The 16,498-nt window shown below is 43.7% G+C and overlaps 1 protein-coding gene across 2 annotated transcripts in view; it reads right to left on the minus strand.

Moving 5' to 3' along the window:
• The window catches only part of efr3a (EFR3 homolog A (S. cerevisiae)), a 111,376-nt gene that overhangs the window by 21,250 nt on the left and 73,628 nt on the right, over positions 1–16,498 (minus strand). Inside the window, exons 9-11 of one of the 2 annotated variants that reach the window (XM_085376988.1) lie at positions 5,876–5,954; positions 4,579–4,714; positions 2,890–2,967 (exon numbers count right to left, since the gene is read on the minus strand). In XM_085376988.1, coding sequence (XP_085233114.1) covers positions 2,890–2,967; positions 4,579–4,714; positions 5,876–5,954 — 293 coding nt within the window. The remainder of the gene's footprint in view (positions 1–2,889; positions 2,968–4,578; positions 4,715–5,875; positions 5,955–16,498) is intronic. The other variant, XM_085376987.1, reaches the window with a different exon arrangement.

Consider the following 16,498-nt stretch of genomic DNA (forward strand, 5'->3'; position numbering starts at 1 on the left):
GGCCTGTTTCGTTGCACCTGGTGTGGCTAAAAGTGTTCATTTATTTTGAAGGCCAGTGGCAGATGTTGTAGAAACATCTGTATAAACAGCCTGGGTCGAGCTCTTTAATGAGTCGTTTAAACATGTATTAGTCAGCTGCCACTAAGTGAAATTTGGGGTTTTGCTGACACTGCTTGTGTGGTCCACGAGTGGCTGAGAGCTCAGTAGCTTCACAAACACACAGACTGGTCAGAATCTCACAGTAAATAAAATTCTGTGGTTTTCACACAAATTTCAGGTTTCAGATTTACGTGGTTTGTTTCCCTTCGTTGGATAAATCCCACACTCCACCTGAGCCGTCACATTTTTGTAGAAAGCTGTTGAAACCTCCAACATGTGAACAGTCACCATCAGTTTCAAACAGCCTTAAATGGAAACATATCGACACTCCTGCCTCAGATTGATCTGTCGAGGAGACACACGTGTAACATGTGCTCTGATAGTTTCCTCCTGCTTGTTTCTACCCAGCTGGTCTCTGAACTGGCTGTTTGCTCCAACATGCTTAGCTCTGGCCCCGCTAAGCTAACATAATGCAGCCGACGTGGTATTTAACCAATAATCAAGGGAAATATACAGTTTGACTGCTTCGTTAAAAATAAGGCAAAACATTTTTACTAAAACTTTAACTTTTATTTTAATGGGTTCATGGATAAACTCAGGAAGAATTTTAAATACTTTTCCATCAGGCAGATGCTGCCATGTTACCAATAGACCAATTAAAACATAAATAATTCGGAGAGCTTCCAGGCTGCTGTGATAAGGAGAAGAAAACATATTTGCTTTAAACACTTAAAATTATCTAGTGAGCTATTTTTGGTGGAGCTGAACCTGCAGATATCCGACATAAACTGCAGTAAAATAAACACGAACAGGCTCTGCTTTGCAGTCCTAATTCACTCTGTCACAGAAAGCAACACCACAGATTATTACAAGCCAGCGCTGAACGGGCAGCTCCAGGCACAGCTCGGACTTCGCTCGTTTAAAGAAGACAGAAAACAAACTTTAAAAAAAAACGGAGACAGGAAAATAAAAAACAACAAATGGAGACGGTAATATAAAGCTACATTAAATTTTAGCAAATATTATGAATATGAAAAGCGACATTACAGAGGTCCTGAAGTTCCTCTGGTGGCCACTTGAGGCCGCCTCCAAAAGTGAGTCAACCTCAAACTATAAAAGATGGACTTCGAAGGTTAACGCGTCAACCAGCGTGCAGCCCGTTTCTGCTGCTCCTGCTTCTTTACTTTTTACTTATTACTTTTTTCGTTTACTCAGTACTTTAGAGTGTTCGCTTGTTTTAATAGCTTTCTTTTACATAAATTCCTTTGGGATTATTAAAGTATTCTGACTTAAAAGTGAAGCCAATGCACAAGTGCCTTAAACTTGCACTTTTATAAATGACCAGTAGAGGGAGATAACTGGTTACAAAAAGACTTCCGGTCCTATAAACATGTAGCAGTACAGATAATATATTTGGCGATATATAATAATCTAATATTCCAACAGACGTCTTTTCTTCTTTCAGACATGAAGCAAACTGTCGAGGGTTGTTATTTAATCGATTAAGCTCAGCTCGTTGTTGTTTACGGCGTTCCAAACAGAGAAACTGCAGAGTGCCCTCTAGTGGACTACTATGCAATGTCAGCACTTATAACATGGTTGAAGGATGTTTCTCCATGTCTTCTTTACCTTTTTGTTATTGGCTGCCATAAATGCCAATACAGTAGATCAGCCAATAGCTAACACTGGCTGATATTATGGGTGTGCCAGTACACGGGTCAGGCTGCAATGCTTTGTTTCAGAAAGGAGGATTATCTGAGGAGTGCCCGTCTGTCATCACATCCAGCTTCATGGTGACGGTGGAAACGCTCATCTTGATTTAAAATGGGACTTCACAAACCAGTGGATGACATCACAGTAGCTACATCCATCTTTGTAAATCTCACAGATCAGGATTCTTTGAAGGGTTATTTTTTACTTTCTCTAGCAGTCTGGGAGCAAACAATTATCTACAACAACACATTCTGAATTACCTTTAGTAATACTTACTCTAATCTACTGACACAGACTGACTCACAGCATCACACGACGGTGCTATTCTACATACCACCAACACTGAGCTACACAACCACGGCGTGATCTCTGCGCGTCTGCAGCTTCCCCGTTTACTCAGCTCACACTTCGGACACTCTGTGGATTTGTTCAAATGTCACATGACACTGAGTGACCAGAAAGAAATATATAGAATAGTTACAGAGGGCACACTGTGAAGAAACCTGTAATAAAGATTGCTGCTCAAGCCTACCCTGCAGAACCTCTACAGCATCAGGGCAATCAACCTACTGGTATTACTGGGACGTAGCTGCTCACCATGTTAACTGGGAGACGTTGCCTATGTAAAGGCTGACAGTATGACTGTCTGTTATTTAGTGCTGCTTGCACCTAAATCTCAGAGACAAACACCACAAAATGCTGCAGAAGTTGACGATAAAGCTGACCCTTCCAGTTACTGCAGTGTTATTGCATTACATCAGATTATAACATGATCTGGTTCTGATCAGTCTGTGTACGTTAAAGTTGAACTGAAAGTATCTGGTGGTGTATTCCTGCTCATCATCATCATCATCTAAGAGCTCTAAGAGCATCTGCTGGTAAAAGATAAAAGGAAGAATAAAGGGGAAAGAAACTCAAGAGAAGAGAGGTTCAAATAAATCTATTTTTTTCTCAAAACTTGAGACGTGAAAGCTGTGATTACCCAGAATGCTCGTTAACGCCGGGCGTGTGCCGAGGGGGGAAGTCTGCAGAAGCTGCTCTACTCAGTTTAAATCCAAGCACAGGGTCATACCGTACCGAGCCACAGATTAGGAGGAATCGTGCATTCGCTTTCAAAGGTGAACACGTCACTTCTTTTGGAGCCTTGGATCATTCCTATCCAGGAGGAAGGTTGTGTTTTATTTCCAGGAAGAGGCAGTAAAAATAATTACTACTTACAGCTTTTCTTCAATTAAATACTCTCAAGTTTTTAATTTGTTTCCACACCTCAGTGGGACAGAGTAATTTGAATGTTTCTGTTGACTTCTTTTCTTCCTAACAGTGAAAAACCTGATGATTTAATTATCAGGCAATTAGCATCTACAAACGTTCAAGCAGAATGAAACGCCGGGACAGCAGACACAACGTGACAACATCAAAAACACTCGAGCACCTGTTTAAACACCTCCGAGTGCTGTCTTTACTTTGTGTTTCTTCAAATTCAAACGTGTTCCTTCAAGTTTGGGTAACAAAGTAACACTTGTAGCAAAACTTTAATTTCTCCCAAGATTCAAAAGTCTAAAGAGGTCAAAATGTCAATAACATAAGTGTCAGTTTAGCATTCACCATGACAAATCTCATATATAAAGCCTACGATTTAACTTCCTTCAACCTGTCAACAGCTGCTGAGAATCTGCAAGCTGCTTTGCAACCCTCCTCCACCCAGCGCCTGCTTTTAATGCTCTGTCCAACTTAATAAGCAACACAACTGTAAGTTCAGGTGAAATAAGGACACATTTTCACTGACGTGGTCCCGACAGGTAAGAAGCCAAGCTTACATCTTAAAACAGCTGAAAACAAACAACAGAAAAAAGGTTGTTTTTCTCTTCATCAGTTAATCGGCTGATTGTTTCAGCTCCGACAGTTTATTTAATAAGAGTGCAGATCGTCTATTAACAACTCATCTCTAACCAGCTTAGTCTGAGCTTCCTCTGCAGTGGGAGGCGTTTATGTCAACGCTTCATCCGGACCGTGACATTTTCTCCTCGGCTTAATAGTCGCACATAAGAAACAAAACTCGTTACTGTTTCGAGCCTGTCAAAGGAAAATGTAATTAATAATAATATAGTAATAATATACTATATATATACTGCCTTTTGGTTTTATGGTTTTAAACTAAACATACGGAGCTAGAAAGCTAAAATCGACGTGGAAGTGTCAAAAACTGTACTTCCTCTAACCTCCACTTGAGGCTGCCTTTAAAACTGAGCCACTCCCCTGTTATTGGATTTTGGTGAAGGTTAAATTTAGGGGTGTGGCCTCTTTGGGTCACTGAACTGGATCTGTTAACTGTGTTTGTTGTTGCTGACAATTATTTTGGCCTAACAGCCGAAACATCACAGATCAGCTTCCTGTTTAAAATGTGAAAATATTACCAGCCTGTTACTGCAGATGATCACACACCTGTGTGTGCAAACTGAGCCAGCTCACATCGGATGATAACTTTCTTCTGGCTGCAGAGAAGCAAGCTAAAGGCCAACAACATCCTGCTTTGATGCACGTATTTAATCCTGATTCTGGGCGACGCCGTTTCAGATTCTTTCTTTACGTTAATGCCTCCTCTGTCTGTGCCTCTACCAGCGCGTTGTTGTTGTGTTTGACACGTTATGGCCATCTGCAGACTTGCAGTGGTAAAGCTAATGACACCATTTTTTAAACCTCAGAGAGATGATGACATCTTCCTCCATGACGTCCTGCAGAGGGAAGCAGTCCGTCACTTTAACTCACCCACAGATCCTTTGGCGGCGATGGCCACCGTCTCCAGGAGCACCTGGACGATGCCGGCTCTGACCCGCGGCGTGTTCTTGTTGTTAGTGTCGAGGTGGTTCAGAACCTGCTGGATCACGTGGTGCGAGTGCTGAGCCTGAAAAAGCCAAAGAGGATTTCAAATGATGTTTGGAACAAATATAGAGTTTGCTGTCGATCACATGGTGAACTTCACAGACAGACTGTATATAAATGATGGAGCAGCTTCTGAAGCCACGTCCTACAGACTCGAGCGGACAGTGTTTTTAGACCAGACGTGACGAGCAGCAGGAAACGATACACTCGCACCAGGGTGAAAAGTGTCAATCAGCAGGTAGGTCCACTGTAAACAGTACGATGATCTGTTTTACTCTAAACGCGACCTTTGTTTACAAAATGAGCATCACGCTAGATTTAACAAAACCATGAAACGAGACCACAAACTAATCGGAAAATGCTGAATTATGTCATATGTTAAAGTTACAATTTGTAACTTTTTCCAATAAATTTCTCTACAATGACAGTTCTCTGAACCAGGAGGCGCCTCCTGCTGGCCAGTAGAAAGAATGCAGCTAAGTGAGACTTTTTCAGTTTGCAAAAATCATTTATGATTAAATCCTTAAATCATATTATGTGATTTACTATCACACATTCATCAAATGAACTTTTCTTCATGCAGAATTATTAACATTAAATAGAAAAAGTTTGTAGTTGTAGTTAGTGAACGTCTGAGCAGGTGCGGCTGATTCTGTTATGCTGGAGGAGGATTTATGCTAGCATGCTGCTGAATGCAGATACTAGACAAAGTGTTCTTTCATTTGTTGCTAATAAACCAGCAAATTTCCACTGAAACGAACATCTTACAGCGGCTGTAAAACTGGACAAACTGCAGCAGCAATAATCCGCTGAAGTTCATAGAGAACAAACAAACAAGTGAAAGTGAAGAAATGTTTGTTTTTCTTTAAAGCATCTCAGTTATTAAAGCAGTCTGTAGTATTTCCTGCTCGCTGCGTCTCCTCTCTCTGTGCAGCTGAACTGCTATAAAACAGTTACTTCAGAAGGCGACCTTTGACATCGAGGAAGTTTTTGTGAAGCTGCTGGATGTGAACTCGACCTTAAAACATCTCCAGCAGCTGCTTTAGACAGAACTTTTCCTTTTTAAAGACTCGGCATGTCAGCAGAGCTCTCGACTACTGGTTTTCACTGCTTCCAGATCAAATCAGCTCCATTTTTTAGCCTCTGCCATCTCGACCTACATGTCAGAGGAAGTGCAACGTACCTGGATGGAGTACATGATGATTCTGAAGCAGGAAACTGCAAACTCGTTGGGGTCCCACAGGTGATGGTTATCCAGGTGACTGAAGGAAGAAGAAAATAAAGTGATTATTCAATCGACCCAGTTCTGAGGAGCATCCCTGCAAAGACTGCATCTTTAAAATGACACAATCCAGAAATCGCACACAGACTCGGCTGCATGAATGAGAACGGATTTATAATCTGTCAATATTAGTGTTATGATTAATATAATCCTAATATTATAATCCATCAGGGGTTTTCAGAGGTTGGTGAACTCTCTCCTGTCCTGTGTCTTTGGAAACAGCCGGAGCTCCTTCATCCTTCCTGCTACTACAGCAGTTGTGCTGTCAGGGAGTTCGGGATGAAGCCTGACTGACGGCCGGCTCATGTTTGCTGTTGTCAGATCTCCCTCTCTGCTGTTTGGCTGCTTTGAATTATTTAAAGGATAATAATAATAATAATGCTGCATTGCTCTGAGCCACAGATTCAGAGTCAGTTCAACATTTTTATTGCGTAACAATGAAGAACAACAACACAACAAAAACAAATAAGAGTAACAAGAAGAAAAATAAAAAGTTCATCACTGACTTTAGTCAGTGGATGTCAGGCTGAGAGTCTGCAAATTAAATCTCATCGTGGTTCAGTGATGAGCAACAATAATCATCATCAGCCTTCATGTCAGGATCACAGCCCAGCTGTGTAAGTGAAGGATGTGCTGCTTGCAGAGTAACACAGACAGATTATAATTAGATCGTGCAGAGGAGGATCAGTCGCATAAACACAAAAATGCAGGAAAACTGAAAATCTGACTAACACAGGCCATGAACACGTATGTGCTCGAAGATGAACCGAGTCGTAGAGGCTCGCACACACTCGGTCACAGATTTAAAGAAGCATCGCGTGGGTGTGCGTGAAGGTGAGGAAGAGGAGCGGTAACGATCGATAACGGCAGATTTAATCACCTCAGTGGGAGCGAGGTAAACTCATCTATCGCATATATGTGCATACATACAAACACGCGGGGAGGACGGCTTATTCGCCCAGCGGCTCACAGCTCAGAGCGTGCAGAGCTGGTAGAAAGAGACGTGAACATTAATTCCCCGACAATAAAGCTTCCAGGGCTGACGGGAGTGTGGAGAGATGCCGTTCCTCTGACGGCCACTTGAAGATTCCCATCTCTGCTTTATCTTTATCTTTAGAGCGCTGGCTCGTCTTCATCAGCTCATGTTTGTGTCTGCTCAGGTATCAGGTTCATTTAGGAGGCTGCTCAGAGTGCCAACTGCTGTTTTTATGGTCGTTACTTCATATCCTCCCTGTATGAAGCACAACAGCGGCCGCTTATTTACACCAACACTCTGATCGCTGTGAGGCACGTTTATCTGTTCATATGATTCAAGATGGCTCTGCTACGAGTGTCATCAAGTGGGAGCTTTCCATAATTGGAAAATTCATACCCATCGACACGGATCGATAAATAAAACGGCGCTGTGTGAACGAGAGGATGTGGCTTGTTCTGTAAGGCGCTTTGAGCGGTCGATAAGTCCAAAGGAGATCGTTATGTATGCAGTCCATTTACAGGCTCGTATTGTAGGCGTGGATTGATTATGTGACAACAGACGAGAGCTGTCAAAGGCCACGCCGCTGCCCTGCGTGAGAGCAAGACGAATAAAGATGGAGGGATCGTTTCCAGCCCTGCTGAATGACCCGTATTCTGTCGTTACGCGACCTTATCGCGCCACCTGACCATCACAGATTTCTCTAAAAATTCCCGGAGCAAAGATGCACTTCAACGGGAAGTTTCAGGTCTCTACGTCTGTGAAGGTTCTCAGTCATCCAGGTCAACGTAGTCTAAGAAGTTTGGAAAGAAAAGCATCTGGACTTCTTTAAGTTTCTTGAAGACGTTTCATCAGAGAAGCTTCTTCAGTTCTAAGAACAACTGGTTTTAAGCCCTATGGGAGTGTCTGCAAGAGGGTCATGGACCCCTATTGATTCTCCCTAGTTGGAAAATCAGAAGGACAATCAGAACAATATTGTCATCCCTCATCAGATTCAGAAGTTTCTGATAAGGGATGACAATATTGTTCTGATTGTGTAGCAGGTTTATCAGAGAAACTCAGGAGAGTCTTCTCCAAGCACGACATCCCAGTGTACTTTAGACCCACCCACACACTCAGACACAAACTGCTTCATCCCAAACACAAACTTAATGTGGTGTATGCTGCACAGTGTAGTGAGGAATCCTCAGACCTCTACATTGGAGAGACCAAACAGCAACTTCATAAGCGCATGGCACAACATAGAAGAGCCACCTCCACGGGACAAGACTTGGCTGTCCACCCTCATCTAAAGGTCAAAGGTCACTCTTTTGAGGATGCCAATGTTCACATTTTGGACAGAGAGGACAGATGGTTTGAAAGAGGAGTGACAGAATCCATCCATGCCCACTGTGAGCGACCATCTTTGATCAGAGGCGGTGGTTTACGACACCAACTCTCTGCCATCTATAATCCAGTTCTGAGATCCTTCCCAGACGCCTTAACGCCCACTCACATCCTGGGCCATCTGACCTCAGGAAATCACATGATAGGGTGGGGCCAGGTTTCACAATGAGCTCACCCGAAACTCTGGCTGATTGTGACCCACACCCAGTTTCACACCTTGGCTTGTGTGATTAGGTAGAGGATCAATAGAGGGTCCACAACCCTCTTAGGGACACTACCACAGGGCTTAAATCTGGGACTCTCCACCTACTCTTAAAACTGATGAAGCTTCTCAGATGAAACGTCTTCAAGAAACTTAAAGAAGTTCAGACGCTTTTCTTTCCAAGCTCCTTAGACTCTACTTTCATTCGTTTTATCAAACAAATAAAAACAACTAAGTGATGAACTTTGGTTGATTTTAGATTTTTTTTCTTTATTTTGGGATCAGTTTATTGATTTTCAATGTCCATCATCCAGAAAACTCCTTGAGCCTATGGAGCTACATCCTTCAGATGGTTTACAGTTCATCTCTGGGCGCTGTGACGCTCAGCAGTGCAGCTCAAGAAGACAAAACAATGGATGCTCGAAGTCTCTGACAGCAGGTTTGGAGGAGGGGTTTAATTCTTTTACAGCTTCTGGAATATAATGCATATAATATTTTTCCTTCAGATGGTTTAAATCACATCTGTCCAAATCACAGATGGGGAAAATGTTCATCCCATTTCAGGTTGACATTCCCCAGATGATGCTTTTTTCCCCTCATTCTGACTCAAACCTTATAGAAACAAACAGGACAGGTAAGGATTTCCCAAACACAGTGAAACTTGAGCCTTTATTGTGAAAGGACAGTGGAGAAAGACAGGAAAGCTGGGTCAAACAGGTTTCCTGCTCAGTCCCGTGAGCGAAACTGAAGTGGTGCACCGCCCGGCTAAACCCAACAGTCCTGCATCACACCTGCCTGCAGCTCAACGCCACAATAACCACACCTGCTACGCAGCAAAGCCACGTATGCATTTTATAACATGTCCCGAGATACATCGAGATCTGACTGATCATGTTGAATTTATCACCTCTGCTGAAAACGAGGCATTAAAAAAAGAGCCATTTAAGTAAGTATGCCGGGTAACTGAACGTACGAGGCCTGAAACCCTGAGGGTGACTCGGCGGTCTGACAGTAATCATGCTTTTCAGACTTACATAAATAAAGAGAGTCGGGAGTAGAGCGAAAGAGGAGAGCGATAAGAATGACTTGAAGCTGTTATCATGAGAACAGTTCTGCACCGTGACGTCAATTCAAACACCCCAAACTCGCCGCCTCCTCCACCCCCTCCGTTAACCCCAATCCTTGCTTGCTATTTATAGTCTGAAGACGCGCGCCGCACCCCCCCCCCGTCCTCCTCCCTGCAGGAGCAGCGTGGGAGGAGAGAGCGGCGCAGAGAGGAACGACGGGCTGGGGAGTGCGGCGGCTGTTCAATCGAGAGAAAAATTAAAGAGTGGAGTGCACTAATGGGAGTCTTCAGTCTTGTTCTGCCTGTCGGTTTTCTAAATGAGGCCGTAATAGGCGGGAATGTATTTGCTATTCAGAGAGCGTCGCAGCTCTGCAGACACACCAGAAAGTCTGACGTGTGATTTCTGTGTGAGGTCCCAGCAGGTTATAAACAGGTGATATACGAGTAAAAGAAAGGCTACAGGCTGTTAATTATAAATGAGAACCTGCCATAACAGAGAACCACTGCTGAGGAGACCAGTCAGAGGACACACTGCAGGAAGCTGCTGTGTGTGTGTGTGTGTGTGTTGCGTTTCCTTCCTCCATGCCTGAGGGTGGCGCTGCTCCCCCTGTGCAGTGCAACTTTAATCACTACTGGCAGCGCTGGTTACAAACTAACCCCAGAAAACTAAATGCAGCCCCGCTCAGTCAGTCAGCTCCACCTGCTGCATTTAAACCCCACCTTCAGCTACGGCAGGCGCGCTGGTCTCCAAATAACCACGCAGGGGAAGCATAACCTCACGTATTTATCACCCTGCACTGTAAAATATTTAAAAGCCTACTGGAGAATAAAATGCTGAGCTGAATAAAACATGACCGCTGAATCTTTAAAACCTGTTGTCGTGTTTCTGAACCACCTCCATCAGGTCACCAAGCTTCAGCCTTACACATTCAGACACGTCGGCAGCACCTCGTGTGGATTTCACAGGGACTAAATGTTTCTGCTCAGCAGCTTTACACACAGAGATGCAACACAAACCATTTGTATCATCATCAGGCTGGATTCTTCCAACAGTAGCAGCTCAGGGGGGCATCGCCTGACCTGCAGGGGGCGCACAATGCTAGTGAGTCAGTCAGAGCCGGAGGTGACACTGAACACACGAAGTACAGTAACCAGCTGGAAGTATAAGAATGAGACACCGCTGCAGTGTTAAAGGCTGGTTATTAGAGGCTGAAGGAGTGTGTGTGTGTGTGTGTGTGTGTGTGTGTGTGTGTGTGTGTGTGTGGTTGGCAGACACCCTGTGTCGAGTGTCAGACCTCAGATGAGCTCTGACTGGGTGTCAACAGAGAGGAAGGAGACATCATGGAGTGAAGACGGGCCTGAGTGACACAATCCAACAAATTACTCGAAAACAAAAACGTGAACTAACAAACTCTTGAAGTATTCTAAGTACGGTATTAAAGTAGTCTTCTAGTTACACACAAATTAGGTGCTTTACTTGGGTATGACTCAGAGGACAACCATGTGCTTTTTGTACCTCACTAAAATTATTTGACAGCTTTGTTTCCGTTAAAAATGAGTAATTGTATTTATTAATCTTTCTATAAACTGGCTATCCAGTCAGCAGTTTCAATATGCCAGAGGCTATGACGCTACCTGAATGCTTCTGTTTATCACAGGGTGTCTTTGTAATAGAGATGGACCGATCCGATATTACATATCGGTATCGGTCCGATACTGACCTAAATTACTGGATCGGATATCGGAGAAAAATAAAAAATGTAATCCGATCCATTAAATATCACGAAAGCACCTCACAAAACTTGCAACACGCCGTAACTCACCTCAGAAAGTTAGCACGTCGGAGCAGTATGCATCACGTGATAGAGCGGCTGTGGCATGCGGGACCTGTCGGTGGTCTGGATAGCATGTGGAGCTTCGCTAGCAACCCGGCATTTCATCTCCGACAAAGTTATCCCGAGAGAAGTACAGCAAGTGTGTAAGTCCATCTCTGAATGTTTGTAAAGCATTCCTGCCTTAAGCTTAACAAGCGATATATGGAGCGACTGCCTCTCCTGCTGCTACTTCAATCATGAAACTGCTTAACGATCAGCTGATCGGCTTTTCTGTCGCGAGTCCGTCTCTCTGGTTTGTTTTTGGCCCACTTTGCACCAGAAAGAGGAAACCAGCGGCTGAACAACAGCAGAACGTTTAAGCTTGATAAGCTGTTGTTAGAATTTATTTAATATTACTTTCTACACCAGGATCTTTTTCTACGTAGCTGACGCTGGTAACTGTGCAGGGGCGGATCTAGCAAAGTTTAGCCAGGGGGGCCGATAGGGCATTAACAGGGAAAAGGGGGCACAAAGACATAGTTTTCTTTCTTATTCTCATTTAAAATGTCTAGCTTTTAATAAATAATTATCTTACACCCAAAGTTTTAATTTGATGTAAAATGAATAGAAGTCAATTACTGTATATAGTGACTATTAAGTCTAATATATATACCCTAGTAAGCTATAGTACTTTTTACTTTGGGAAGGTACCATCTGTGCAGTCTGCAATTTTGTTGAAGAAAGATGTTGAATCTATTTAATATTTCTTGAAAAATAATTGATTTCTGTGCATTTTTTTTCACACTGCATCAAATTAAGGTTGATTACGTCGATTAAGCATCATGAGGTGGAGCGTGAGGGGTGGTTCCTTATTTTTTATTTATTTATTGTTGTTGCTGGGAGTTGGAACCCTATTAGTTAGGTTGCTTAATATTTACGCTAAGTACTCTTTAAAATACCAGAATAGGGAGGATGGTGTAGGTTTAAGTTTATTAGATTGATCAGTATTGCTGAACTATGAAATATTTTTTTTTTGCATACAGGTATAACAGAATAGCTTTAGTGTAGTTGTTGTTTTAAACTTGAGTATGAACTTATACAAAATGCAGCAAGATATTTAAAAAACAGTTTTGTTGATTAAAAAACACTATATCGGATTCATATCGGTATCGGCAGATATCCAAATTTATGATATCGGTATCGGACATAAAAAAGTGGTATCGTGCCATCTCTACTTTGTAATCAGTGGTTCATGTTCTGGTCGTCACACATGATGACACGGAGGGGTGGTGGTATATCTGACAGGTATATGAGGAGACACTGGGTCCCACTTGCTGATTCTATTTGTTTTCTCCATAGACTGTATATAAAAGATGGGCACAGCCACTGTGACATCACTGATTGGTTCGTAAAGACGTGCTGTGAAGCAGGTGGGGGTTGGAGAACCAGGTGCACCACAGTCAGCTTGTGACTGATTACTCTTGAACGTACCCTCGATAATCCTCCTTCCTGACTCTTGCAGCGACCACGGTTTACTAGAGTAACTGCTCGGATCTCCAATTGAATTCAATAAAACTGATAGTCTTTTTGCGACCATGTGTTGCCCCCTGCTGGCTGTTAAACAGAATACATGTTTAAAGCACCTTTGTGCTGGCTTCACTCTTCAGACCTGGAAGCAGCGCACTGTGGGGACTGACTCGCTTCTGGAGGCAGCCTCAAGTGGACATTAGAGGAACTGCAGACAGAGGAACTTGTTATTTGACTTCATGTTTCATTGTTTCCCCTCGCCATAACGTGAGACTATTGGCTACTTTCAGATGACTTCAAACTGCACGTAGGGAGGGTGGGTCTTATATTTCATAGCCAGGTGAGACGTGGTGGTTTGCCTTTATTCCACTCACTTTCACTCACTGCTAAGCTTTAGGCACTGAAACCTGTCCAGAGTCAGGAAAAGATGGTGATTCAGGTTAAAAAGCACCTCTTCACAAAGCTAACCCTGATGGCTGATGAATAGTGAGCTGGGAGTGACAAACCTTTCTCCCTAAAGAACACCCTGCGTCCGACAAACACCAGCAGCTTTGACAGAAGTGTTATTGAACACCGCGGGACCGAGAACAGACTGAAACTGAACTTCATACTGGGGCAAGAGGCTGGTGCTATGGAGGTGGAGTTTACATGTTCCTCCTCATGTATGGACGGGTTCTCTCCGGGTGCTCCGGCTTTCCCCACGGTCCAAAAAATATGCACGGGGTTAACTTGTTATTGTAAATTGAGGTGTGAATTATCTGTCTGTGTGTTAGCCCTGAGACAGACGCGACACCAGGATGTACCCTGCCTCTTCAAATATGACAGCTGGGATACACCCCAGACCTGAAGAGGGATGGATGGATGTTTATACTGATGCAGTAAAATGGTGCTGCTGTTTTCACCAATGCATGCTTTACTGCATGATGTGACAGGGTGGTCCATGAAAATTTGACCTTGATAAATAAAAGCGGACTATATAAATTCACCTAATAATTGCATCATACAAACTACATCTGAAAAGCCATTTTCCTACATATCATACTTTACTAAAAGAAAAATATCAGTGTTTTTATTTAGACTTTAACAGAATATTTCCTCCATCACTGCAAAAACCCTTCTGATTCGTGTTTGATTGAAGAGCTTAAAGTCCAGGTGAAACCTCTCAGCAGCTCTGCAGAGGATCTGAGCTTTATAGGCTGATAGTTTTGTTGCACATTTCCTGCGTAGCTCAATCTGAGCTCCACCAGCAGCAGGTGGAGGTCTTCATCAAATAAGCTCCAGGCGTTTGTTCTTCTAAACTAAAGCCTAAATAATCTCAGAGAAGAAACAGAAATGTGTATGTAACGCAGAAGCTGGAGACCTGGGAATAAAAGAGTTTTCCCCACTGCAGAGATGTAGTTTTGCTAAGCTGTACATTTTCAGCTCACAGCCCACAGAATGAGACAGAAAATGAAGGCTGTCTATTTAAAGCTTTTCCTCCTCCTGGTGATTGTGTTCTGCTGGTAGAAAAGTGATTTTCCTCCGAGACAGACAGCCACATTGATTCGCACAGGCCGAGACGGTTTAATAAAGCCGGGGTGGAAAGAAAGAGACGTCTGAAAGACGGGGAGAGGCCAGTTTGTAGCTCCCTCGCTACAAATTGCCCTCGATGTGACATCGAGCACATCTTTGACGCATGCGGGTTTGCAACAGGTGGGGATGCATTTTATCCCTTAAAGAAACTGATCTGGGGTCAGACGGGTCACTAATGAGATGGTCACGAATGTGAGGTCAGCCTGAGGTCGTGTTTCAGGAAGAACAAAGGAGGAAGAAATGAAGAAGAAAGGACGGCGAGCGCTCAAGTATTTATTTGAAAAAGCTCTGAGGCACGAAACCAGCGAGAGGTGAGAAAAGCGGCCGCTTGCTTCCTGAAGAGGCCCTGCAGATGTCAAACAGCCACAGTGGTATTGTGTAATTAACTGCTAATGGCAGCATTAAGAGGCTCGCTCCCCCGTCTGAAAATACAAGCAGCGGTTATACAGTTAATTAACAGTCGTCGCTCTGACTCCAGGCTGAAGAAACAACAAAAACACAGAAGAGCGAAAAAAATGATTTTAGCTCATTTCTTTTCTCACAGCCGACCTGTGAGTTTGACTCATCTCTGACGACCTTCAATGATCAGTTCTGGCACCTCAGCGCGTATCAATAAAGACGTGGTTTGATGATGGCTGCACGGGCAGAGACCCTCCCCAGCTTCAGCTTTCTGAAAATCGGATTTGCTTAGGCTGCTGCCCCCGCGACCCGGCCTCGGATAAAGCGGATGAAGATGGATGGATGGATTTGTCACTGATAAGTGTAACATATCATGTTTTATACAGTATTCATTTAAAACAAGCAACTCAACACATAAAAAAATAAAGATCTAAAAGCATCCATCTTCACTTTTTCACTGGGTCAGTTGACTTTGTGTTCAGCCCAGGCAGTGTGGACTGAGCAGCTGAGCAGCAGCTCTTGTTTCTGTAACGGCAATTAAAACCATTCTCAGACTTTTCCCAGCAAAACTAAACTGAACTGTTCAGCTGCAAAGCTACGCTAAAGCTACGTAAGCTACAGTAAAAGCTGTGCAGATAAACTCTCAGCTGAGTTTGCCATCATCTTTGATTTGGGTAACTTTGCTGCAGGCTGACAGCAGCTCTGTGCTTCCTGTCATGAAATGTAGAAACATGCACGTGATGGTCTGAGGCTGGAGCAGCGTAACGCATGGCAACGCATGGCAACGCATGGCAACGCATGGCTTGTTTTTGCATTTCGAACATGATGTGATTTTGAATATATATATATTTATATAAATGTGTAAACTGTGACTGTTCCTGTTGTTCCTCTTTGTTTTGAACAGACTCAGAAGTGGCATCTTTATAAAATCCATCCGTCTGTATCGCAGGTGGAACGGAGGCCCAGCCTAAACCAACCAAATTGACAGCACCGCCCACGGAGCCAGGCTGCTGAACACAAAAACCTAAACAGCTACTTTAAATATCTGCACAAGCCGGGGAGGATAAAAAAGCCGCCTCCACTCATCGGTGCAGAAACAGAGAAAACCTCAGTGGGCTCAGCGTTCGCTTGGTAATTGTCCAATTTAGGTGGACAGTGCCGAGTGGCGGGCCGGTGCATCCAACAGGAGCAGTGTTGAGGATGTCGGAGTCCCAGGAGGGGTTGATGAGGGGAGGGCATGATCAGCGGCTGGAGGCGGTGTGCAGCATTCACGTGGCAGCTGATAACAGAGCTCATTTAATTTCCTCTGTGTGCTGGGAGTCAGAGAGGGTGTGAGAGGGAAAATGAAAGAAAGCCAGTGTATAGATATATATAAACCTGTGTGTGTGTGTGTGTGTGTGTGTGTGTGTGTGTGTGTGTGTGTGTGTGTGTGTGTTCGCGCTTATTGGCGGCAGATTTATTTGGCGTCCCGTCACCTCTCCTCCTCTCTGTGTCATGAACCCAACATGTAATATAAATCTGCCGTGTTTCCGCAGAGTGACGAGGAGGCGGCAGGAATGTGACGACGCCCAGGCGATGTGGAGCA

This window comes from Diplotaxodon limnothrissa, linkage group LG18 (assembly GCF_057381915.1).
Source record: "Diplotaxodon limnothrissa isolate DT_005_m linkage group LG18, D_limnothrissa_male_GT1.1, whole genome shotgun sequence".
Classification (NCBI taxonomy): Eukaryota; Metazoa; Chordata; class Actinopteri; order Cichliformes; family Cichlidae; genus Diplotaxodon; species Diplotaxodon limnothrissa.